The sequence below is a fragment of the Myotis davidii genome, unplaced genomic scaffold (genome assembly GCF_000327345.1).
Source record: "Myotis davidii unplaced genomic scaffold, ASM32734v1 scaffold836, whole genome shotgun sequence".
NCBI classification, from domain to species: domain Eukaryota; kingdom Metazoa; phylum Chordata; class Mammalia; order Chiroptera; family Vespertilionidae; genus Myotis; species Myotis davidii.
In genome coordinates this window covers 91,453-102,597 of record NW_006287465.1, presented here as the reverse complement: position 1 = coordinate 102,597, position 11,145 = coordinate 91,453, and the positions used below count along the sequence as shown (strand labels likewise).

The 11,145-nt window shown below is 37.1% G+C and overlaps 1 protein-coding gene across 2 annotated transcripts in view; it reads left to right on the top strand.

Moving 5' to 3' along the window:
* Positions 1-4,122: 4,122 nt before the first annotated feature.
* The window catches only part of LOC102774658 (zinc finger X-chromosomal protein), a 27,037-nt gene continuing 20,014 nt past the window's right edge, over positions 4,123-11,145 (top strand). The window contains exons 1-2 of one of the 2 annotated variants that reach the window (XM_006759342.2): positions 4,123-4,183; positions 8,933-9,502. In XM_006759342.2, the coding sequence (XP_006759405.1) occupies positions 4,123-4,183; positions 8,933-9,502 (631 nt within the window). Of the gene's footprint in view, positions 4,184-8,932; positions 9,503-11,145 lie in introns of those variants that run through there. The other variant, XM_015561061.1, reaches the window with a different exon arrangement.

Genomic DNA, 11,145 nt, shown 5'->3' with positions numbered 1-11,145 from the left:
CTTCCCTTCCCTTCCTTTCTTTCCTTTATCTATCTATCTATCTATCTATCTATCTATCTATCTATCTATCTATCAAATTTTGTTAATCCCCACTTGGATATTATTCCATTGATTTTAGAGTGGATTGGAGGGGGAGAGAGACACAGAGAGAAACATCAATATGAGAGGAACACAATGATTGGTTGCCTCTCACACATGCCCCAACTTGGGGCGGTGAATTGAGCTGCAACTGAGGTACATGCTGTTGACCAGAATTGAACCCTCGACCCTTCAGTCTGTGGGCTAATGTTCTAACTGTTGAGCCAAACCAGCTAGGATATCCTTCTTTTGAACTTTGTTCATTTATTGTTTCCTGATTTCATAGAATTGTCCTTGTATTGTTGGTTGCTCGCCAGTGTCTTTAAAAAACTACTTCAAATTCTTTAATGACAAATTACATAATCTCCATTTCTTTGGGGTCCTTTATTAGGAAATTATATTCTTTTGATGATGTCATTTGGCCTTGAGTTTTCATGTACTTTGAAGTCTTATGTGGTTGTCTTCACATTTGAAGAATCAGTTATCTTCTAGTCTTTACTTTTTGGCTTCTGGAAAGAAATGCTTCCGGTTAGCCCCGAGGCTTTCCTTTTGTATAGATATGCCTGTTCCACACATCTTACTCCCTCTTTGGCGGGGAGGGATTGTATGGTATGCCTTTTTAAATCTTGCAAAGCCCGGCTGGGTATTGAGAGACTTGTGTGCTTTCCCAGGGCAGTGCTGAATGCTCAGTTGTGTAGTTTCACCCAATCTAAGTCAGGCTTGCTGTCAGCATTGCACACATGGAATCAACTATGCCACAGTTGGCGCGCGCGCGCGCGTGTGTAAGCCACGTGGAGCCCTGAGAGTGGCCATTGGCCTTTGGTGTAGGCATCCCCAGCAGCTCATGGGTGGGTTTCTGATTGAATCATACACTAATTAATAGAATTTCATCCAATTGATGACCTCCGAGAAACCAGGCTTTTCATACCTGTCCTCAGTTGGGCCACACATTCAATATTCTGGTTAGGGTGAGGAAGAAGACAGTTTCCTGCACAGATGGGGAAGCTGGAGGCTCACTAACAATCTCTCACTTTCCCCATGGAGGAAATCATGGGCCAAGAATAGCTCTCTTGGCCCAGCTTTGCTTTTTTGGGTAGGGAGGGATAATGTGAGTAAAGTAAAATTATTATTCTTTAACTTCTCCAATGTGTCCAATCTCAGTTTCTTTTTTCTTCTACTTAACAAGTGCCGGAACTTCTGTACTGGACTCTTGAACTTCCACAAGCACTGGAATCTGTGGATGATCGTCTCAATGAGTGTTGTGAGAGGGAAGAATAGAAAACATTTCTCCCTGATTTTTTAATAACTTCTATAAAAACCTTAATCCTTAAGTAACAAATCACCTTTATTTTATTAATTGGGTTAATTTTGTAAGTTTTATTCATTTATGATTACAAGATATTTATTCACTTATCCTTTCAAAATCATGTTTTAAAGAGTTAAAAGAAGTACAAAGCCAGAGTTTTGTTTTTTTGGTTTTTTTTTGGGTGGCGGGGGGAGGAGTGGAGGGGTGAAGTGGTAACAACTTATTTAAAGCAAGTACCTTTTCCATTTTCTTGTGATTGAAAAAATATTAATAATCACAACTGGACATCAAATAAATGCTCTTTATTTGAAGTATTTTGAATAAATGTAAAATATACTGTGTTGTGAAAATGTATTGGATATGTTTCAGGTGACCTGTAGTAAATTCATTTCTTTACAATATAAATTACAATTAAATTTCTTACTCTTGTATTTATATAAGTATTATAAAGTTTACTATTGGAACAGTAGGGCTTTAATAACCATGACTTAAACTAAAAAATACAGCAGGAAAGAAAGAAATAGTACTATGAAAATTCAGATTGTGTCTAGCATTTCATTTTTCTGTGTGCATGGGGGAAGGAGATGTAGGGGATAAATCAGATAGAAAGGATATAGAAGAAGAAACCAATATAGAGTTTTAATCTTATGGAGAGAGAAAGTGCATATTTTTGTTTACCGTTAGAGACAGAAACAGAGATTAGCGTGGGGTGGGCGATGAAGAGGAGGGGAAGATGCCCAAAAGGAAATTATGAGAATGATGTAAAAGTAGTTAGGTCCAGATCTTATAGGATTGTAGGCTAAGGGCTTGAATTTTATTTAGCATCAACAGGAGTCACTAAAACATTTTTGAACAGAAGTCTGACATTTAATCATGTTTTAGAAAAGTCACTCATTTTTGCATGTGTTAAAATGTTAACAAGGTTTGTTTTAATTAGGCAAGGTAAAACATTACAAAAATGATAATCAATGAGTGAAGATAAAGGATAAGAGGTGAAAGAGAGAGACAAGCCATTTCCTGAAGGGTCACTTAGGGGAAAGACCAGGGTTTGTAAAAAGGCAGAGGAGGAGAGGGGAGACAGAAGTCTAGAGCCCAGAAGGAAAGAATGGGCAAGGTAGGACAGATATACTAAATTTAGAATTGGTATATAGTTATAGCTATAGCTATAGGAATTGTACCTAATTATTTGATACCTGGTGCCTGGGTTATTTTAGGGTGGGTGGAGGGAATGTTGGCTTGGTACATAGTTTGTTGGGGGTGGGGACTATGTTGGGTTTGCTTGTTTATTAAAGATGTACTCACAAAAGAAGACATACTATCTATGGAATTTAGATAGCCCCTCTGGGAGGGGCTCTGTTTTCAGGATCAAGGCTCCAAATCAAGAGTGTATATAGTGCAGAAAGTAAGAAAATACGCTCAATATACTACATACTCAAAAATTGAAAAAGAAAAATAAATTTTGAATATTGTCAAAAAATGATAAGCATTTAAAATGCTGCATCTAACAGCACTGTTGAGGGTGAATTAAAAGTGAGAAAGTGGATATAAAAAAGTCAGTTAAGAAGCTTGTGTGGTACTTATAACATGAATAAATCGTGGGTTCTGTTATCTCCTTTCTGCTGCTCCGTCTACTCACTTGCTTTTTAATCATATACTTTGGTTTTTGTACTCTTCAGATTTTAACTTTTTTTTTTAACTGTTTCAACCTTCAGATGTCATGTTTATTATATTTTTATTTTATTTTTTATTTCTTTAAAATATATTTTATTTTTTACGGAGAGGAAGGGAGAGAGATAGTCAGAAACCTCGATGAGAGAGAGACACCGATCAGCCGCCTCCTGCACATCCCCCACTGGGGATGTGCCCGCAACCCAGGTACATGCCCTTGACCAAAATCGAACCCGGGACCCCTCAGTCCACAGGCCGATGCTCTATCCACTGAGCCAAACCGGTTTCAGCGTATTTTTATTAACTGAGAGAGAGGGAGAGTGAAACATGCCTATGGTTTCAGATATCTTATTAATGGGTCTTTGACTTTGTTGTATTCATAGATGAATTTATTCTTTACATTTTTATAGCTGGTACCAATTCAGCTGAGGTGTGGAGCCTATAAGTGTACTTTGAGAATTATATCTACAATTTGAAGGTCAGTTAAGAGATAATTGTAAGCTATGCAGAAATCTAAAGAGTTACGAATTTTGAATTTTTACCACTTTGTAATTTATTGGTAGAAAGATTACAAGATACATTAAATTTAAAAGTGTAATAAAATCTTGCTGAAGATTTCCCCATAATTTACTAAAGGTGTTAAAGTTGAACCTGAAAGTCATTAAGCTGTTGACAGGAAGGAGGCAAGAGGCGGTGGGAGTTTTTTGGGGTGAAAGAAATGTTCTTTATATTAACCTGAATGATAGTAATACACATTTACATAAAGAAATTAAGCTCAATACTTCAGATTTGTGTACTTTATGTAAGTAATACTGTGATACAGTGACTTAAAATAAACAAAAAATCCTGTTGTCAACCTAGTTGATTTAACTGCCCTGTCTTATAATATAGCTGTCCATATGTTGGTGGAAATTAGTATGCTCCCTTGATAGGTTTTGATGAATCAAGAAATTTGAGCATTTCAGAAATATAAATATCTCGATGACATTTTTGACATGTGACATAAAAAAGTTAATGTTTGGTATACTTTATTCTAGTTTAGGAGCTGTGACTAATGAGAATCAGAGACCATGGATGAAGATGAAATTGAATTGCAGCCACAAGAACTAGATTCACTTTTTGATGGAATTGGTATATCTATTTCTTGGATTGTTCTACTTTCCATCTGCCAAATAAGCAGTTGCTTGTCAAGTGCATCAATTATGAGATCTTATATTGACTCATACTTAAGTATCTTGTTATCTTGTTTAAAATCGTATAGCCAAAATAATCAGTAACACCATTAATATTAAAATCTTAAATTATCTTTAGTAATTCTCATCTTCTGCAGTTACAGCACTAAGTCCAGAGAATATTGATAGATACGTTGAAAATGTTTCTTGTTTAAATCTGTTTGTATATGTTTTTCATTGTTACCAAAATCATAGCCATAGATTTAGTTAGCTATTACTACATAGCACCAGTTTGTTATCTTATAGTTTTGTAGGTCTGAAGTCCAGATATAGTGTAATTCCACTGAATTCTCACAGTGTGTACAGTTTTACAAAGGTAGAATCAAGGTGTTGATGGCTGCATTTCTTTCTGGAGCCTCTGAGGGAGATATTCAAACTTTTTAAAGATATTCAAACTTTTGACCGAATTTAGTTCTCTGTGATTTTAAGGTGAAGATTCTTATTCCCTTACTATTACACATGCCATTTTTTGCTTCTAGAGGCTGCTCTTATTTTCTTTTTTGGTTAGCATGTGGTCCTCTGTGACAAAAGTGAGTTTTGAGTTCCTCTCATCTTTTGAGTTTTTTTGGACATTCTCTTCCACCACATCTCCTTTACTCCAACTAGAAGCCCACCCAAGATAATCTACCTATCTTACATCCATAACCTTAATTTAATTACATCTGTAGGTTTTCTTTCTTCCTTTTCTTTTTAAAATCCTTATCCAAGGATACCTTTCCATTGATTTTTTTACAGAGAGAGAATGGGGGTTCGGAGAAGAGAAACATTGATGTGAGAGAGAAATCTCATTCTGTTGCCTCCCATATATGCAATGACCGGGGATTGAACCCACAATCCAGGTATGTGCCCTGACTGGGAATCAAACTTGCCAACTTTTGTTATATAGGACAATGCTCCAAATGAGCACCTGGACAGAACTGCAGGGTTGTTGTTTTGGAGTGTCTGTTTATGTCAGGTAACATATTTATAAGGTCTAGGAATTAGGGTTTGGATATCTTTGATGGACCATTCTGTCTACCATTATCTGTGCTTGGTGTTTAAGCATTTATGTCTTTCTCTGAGGTTCTCAGATTTAACATCCAGGATTTTTATCTGAAATTAAGCAGATCAGAAATCCCAAATATATTCTAATTTTTTTGCTCTTAAATCTCTGGTTTCTAGTTTATTAAATACTAGAGGTCTGATGTATGAAAATTTGTGCACTAGGGAGAGGGGTCCCTCAGCCTGGTCTGCCCCCTCTCACAGTTCTGGAACCTTCAGGGGATGTCCCATGGGGAGCGGGCTTAAGCTGCAGTCTGGTCTCCCTCTGCAGGAAGCAACGAGGCAGATCAGGGGAAGGTGCTGTCCCCATCACCCCTGCTTCTGCTGCCACTGATGGTGGCCGTGGCTGAAGCCTGAGCCTGGGTTTAGCAGATGCAGCGCCTCACGGCTGCCTGAGCCCACTGCTGCCTGAGCCCTGGGCCTCGTAGCTGCCGGGGTTCATGGCTGCCTGAGTCTAGAACCTCTCAGCTGCCGACCTGCTGTAGCTTTGTCCAGAAGGATATCTAGAGGACATCTGGTCTAATTAGCATATTACGCTTTTATTAGTATAGATAATTCAGGCACAATTCATCTTCTTTTGTGGATCTGTTATAAATCTAAAGAAACATCTGTTCCCAACAGAAATGTTAGGGCAGTTTTGAATATTCTGGTTCAAACAGGGTGAAAAGAAAAGTTAAATGGAGTTACTAGTTCTAAGAAATTCTGAAAGCCAACCAGGAATACTCATCATGTTTCAGCCGTGGGAATAATCCTTTATTGGTTCATGGATCCCCTCTATGAGTCATCCTTGCTTTTTTTCATCTAAGGCAGTGGTTCTCAACTTTCTGGCCCTTTAAATACAGTTCCTCATGTTGTGACCCAACCATAAAATTATTTTCGTTGCTACTTCATATCTGTAATATTGCTACTGTTATAATCATAATGATAATAATGTAAATATCTGATACGCAGGATGGTCTTAGGCGACCCCTGTGAAAGGGTCGTTCGACCGCCAAAGTGGTTGAGACCCACAGGTTGAGAACCGCTTATCTAAGGGAACAAGTGTTTAAGGCTGTGTAGTTTTTATCAGCCTGCTACCTGCCCCTAGAATTTAGGAGTCCAATAGTCTTCTTTATATTGTACTGTCTGTCTGTCTGTCTGTCTCTCTCTCTCTCAACCCCTTTCAATCCAAGTTCACATTGTTTTTGAAAGTTAAAATTTTTAGAAAATTTTTGTGCATCTCCTATGTATGGCATAGGAATTTATTTTATATATTCAGGCTCTTTCAGAGATAATATACTGCTCTTTCTGATTTCTACTGAGATGGCGGAGGGACAATGCCTTTAAAGCTCCTTTGAAGCACCCCAAGTTTGATTGAGTCACACCCTTAATGGCTTCAAAGAACTTTATATTTTGATACTTTAGAAATATAGGAAGAGTTGTGAAATCACATGCTGATTTTTTTCTAGAACATTCTTTCCTGCAACAAATCTTCCTAGTTTTAACTTTTTTCCCTTTTTTCCATGTGTATAGGCGGAGAACTTCCCACTTGTTAAGTCCTGCTACATTTTTATAAAGTCAGTTCTTCCTACAATTTAACTTTTTTTTTCTTGTATTTTACTTAAGCTGCAAGAAGAAACCAGGCCACATCTTCAGTTCTTTACCAAAATCTCCTAGTTCATTGTTATATTTTATGACTTACACACAACTGCAGGATACAGTTTTACTAAGACATCTGTCACAGCATAACAAGGATATTTTTTCCGTTGGTTTCCAATAACATGTTTCTAACTTGCTGTTAAGCCCTGACTAACAGTGTTTTTAAAGACTAGATTACTATTGACAGTCCGTATATGACAGTTTAGTTATTCTATTAAGTTCACATAGGATTTCTCTATCTTGGTCATTTCTTCTGAGTTCTCACTGAGTTGTTAATGTCATATTTCTGCTAATGTTCTATTTGTGAGATAATTAATAAATTATCAGATTCCAAAGACCTTTCACCTTTTTAGGTGATACGTCCATCAGCACTGAATTCTGTGGTACCAAAATACTGCACCCAAAATGGAACAAACTTAGTTTAAAACAACAAAATGTATTGTCACTCAGTTTCTGTAGGTCAGACAACTATCATGGCATAACTGGACTATCTCCTGTGAATTTTATATGGCTGGAATCAAGGTGTCATTAGGGTGTTCCTTTCTGGGACTCTAGGGATTAATCTGATTCCATGCTAATTCAGATAGTTGCTGAAATCACTTCCTATTTGGCCAAGTCCCAATTTTCTTCTGGTCATTAGTGCAGTTCTGGTCATTGGTCCCTGTAGTTGCTTGTGTTCCTTATGTTTTCCATGAGAACCCTTCCAACAATCGTCAATCTCTCTCAGACTTAGAATTCTGCTTCAACTCTGATGCTAGATGGAGAAAGTTCTATGCTTTAAGGATTCATTTGATCAGATTAGATCCACCCAAATTATCCTATATAATAAAAGGCTAATATGCAAATTGTCCCCTCGACTGGGAGTTCGACTAGGGGGTGCAGGGACGCCCCCCATCTACAATCCCTCCCCCTGACTGGCTTGGCCCTTTGGCCCTGATTGCAGTGGGCCAGCCAGGCCCCACCCCCACCTGTGCACAAATTTGTGTACTGGGCCTCTAGTTCAGTATAATAGCCTTATCATAAGGTTTATAACCTTACTTAAACCTGCAAGTGCTCATGGCATAAGCCATAATGTGACATATTTAGAGTCCCAGCGATTAGGACAAGGTTAATTAAAGGTTCAGGCCTTGCTAGGTTTCTCCCTACTTGAGACCATATGCTATGCAAACAACTGTGTGCTCTTGAAGTCATTTAATCTCACCAGGCTCCTATTGATTTACCTCTTTACCTTCATTCCTAACTGAAGAGTGGACTAGAATAGGGTTTCTTATATTCTGAGGAACTGCCTGGGAGGATAGGAGGAGGCTGGATGGAGGAAGAGTATTTTATCCTGTTGAAGTTAGTGGGTACCCTGCTCCAATTAACTTTATCTTCCATCACTTTTAGTAGCTGCACTTCTGTTTTATCTATCCATAATCATAATCATTTGCCTTTCCCTTTACTGCTTATATATGGTCTTCTATTTCTTTTAATTTATGTCTCAATCCTCTTATGTCCTAAATTCAAAGGGGAATTTCTAAATTTCTCATCATAATATTGTACTAGAATAGAATGGTAAGATTATAAAGGCTGAAAGAAAAAAGAAGGAAAGAAAATAACTCTAAGTGATGAAAAGAAGAAAACTAATGTGTTGAAGGAGTTGGGATAAATCTACTTTTTTTTGTTACCTGGTTAATTTATGTTATTATTTCTTAAGATTTTATTCTAGTTGCCTGAGAACTTCGTATGTTGATGTTCTAAAATTTTTTTTCATGAATAATCTTCTGTAACTGTTCATTTTTTGTCTTTTTTTAGTATTTCTGTAATGAACCAAAAATAGATTCTCTTTTTCTTTAATCTATTTTAATATTTGAGAAAACAGGATGTGGGCTGTCTTCTTGATGCAAATTAAACATTTACATCATTTTAGATAGTAAGGCATGCCTACCGGAAATTTGTCATTTTAACTTTTTTTTTTTTTTTTTTTAAGGAATTGATGCTATAGACATGGATGATGATCAAGTTGTTTTGGAAGTTCAAGAAACTGTTTTTGTTTCAGATGTTGTGGATTCAGATATAACTGTACATAACTTCATTCCTGATGACCCAGACTCAGTTGTAATTCAAGATGTTATTGAGGATGTTGTTACTGAGGATATTCCGTGCTCAGCTATCTTAGAAGAAGCAGATATATCTGAAAATATCATCATTCCTGAGCAAGTGTTTTATTCAGATGTAACTGAAGAAATTTCTTTAGCACATTACACAGTCCCAGACGATGTTTTACCTTTTGACATTACTTCAGCCTCAATGTCTCTGCCAGAACACTTCTTGGCAAGTGAATCTATACAGATGTCTGACTTTGGATATATTGAACACGTTGTTCATGATAGTGTAGTAGAAGCAGAAATAGTGACTGATCTTCTGACAACTGATGTAGTTTCAGAAGAAGTATTGGTAGCAGACTGTGCTTCTGAAGCAGTCATAGATGCCAACGGGATCCCTGTGGACCAACACCGTGGTGATAAAAGCAACTGTGAGGACTTCCTTATGATTTCCTGTAAGTCTTGGGGTACAGTAATTAAGGTCTCTTCTTTTCACATGGGGTGATATTTTCATGACTTATTAAGATACATTTTGTAAGCTTATGAGCATTATGGTTTTAGTTTGGATCCTGTAAGGTGAGCTATAATTAAGAAAAAAAGTGAAATGGTACAAAGTAAAGTGTTATTACTATACAAGGATGGAGTAATTGATTAGGAAGATAACAGCTGAAAAGAATAGAAATCATGAAAGATGTGACTAGGCTGAAACCTACCTAATCAGAATTACCATTGAAACTTGAAAGGATTTCAGCTTAGAAAAATAACTTTATCTTTATTATACAGTCAGTTCTGCAGCTACTGTCTTTTTTCCATAACAATTTCTCTTTCAAAATAGTTACCATTTTTAAAACATTAATTCACTGTTGGGTTTAGAATTATATTATTTTGATGCCTTTAAATAAAGTCAATTTAAGACCATAAGCAACTATATAGATTTCAGATTTATTTAAAATTTAATGCCAGAGTTTCGATAGTGTGTTCATTGCTCCTTATGGCATGCTGGCTTCCTGGACTGTGTTTAATTCCTTACCAATTAGGTCAATTCTAATTTTGCTTAAGTAGCAAATGTCATAATAGTTCTGTTAATAAATCTCAATAGGTATCTCTGATCTTTCTAACATTTTTAGATGTGTTCTCTACAATAATAAGGTTTCAGTTTGTTAGTAGGTCCTATCCCCTATCTCTTGGTTTAAATAAATAGGTTGTCCCAAATTATCAACTGATGGGACTACAAGTTTTATACAGATAGAGTTCAGAGTATTCCTATAAACACTACATACAAGTCTTTACCCCTGTATCTTTGTGTATAGAACAGCAAGGCTATCACATAAATTTTGGGGCAGAGAGAAAAATTTCTTTACTTCTTAATGTGATCAAATATGTCATTATGGCCCAACATTGTGGTAATGAAATTTTCTACATCTAATTGAACTTGCTTAATAACTGTTAAGAGCCTTATGTACTGATTTTATAAACATTCTTTGAATTTCTTCTGTATAACCTGTTCTAGAAAAAGTGTTGAGTATTACTAAACATAATAACATACAGTTTTTGACCTACAGCTTATAATTTAATTTGAAAGAAAGAGGGGGTAGAAGTAGTATCCTATCTAATAAAAGAGTAACATGGTAATTAGCTTACATCTGATACCCTTCTCGTTGCCTAATCAGGGCTATATGCAAATTAACTGCCAGCCAAGATGGCGGCTGGCAGCCAGGCAGCTTGAAACTAACATGAGGCTTGCTTGCTTCAGTGACGGAGGACACCAACGTTCCCCGCCTGCCTTGCCAGCCTCTGAGCTTACAGTTTGAAACATAGTTACAAATATAGAAGCTAAACAAAATCCCAGAAACCTGCTTTCATCAGCAGAGGCCTCAGAGCTGGAGTCAGAGCTAAAGCTGGCCCAGAATAAAAGAAAAAAAGAAAAAAAGGAGTAGTTGTGATCTTCAGTCACACAGCAGCCTGAAAACAGCCCTCAGCCCCTCACCCAGGCAGGCCAGGCACCCCAGTGGGGACCCCCACCCCGAAGGGTGTGTGACCAGCTGCAAAAAGTCATCATTCCCTCACCCAGGCTTGCCAGGCACCCCAGCCACAGAGG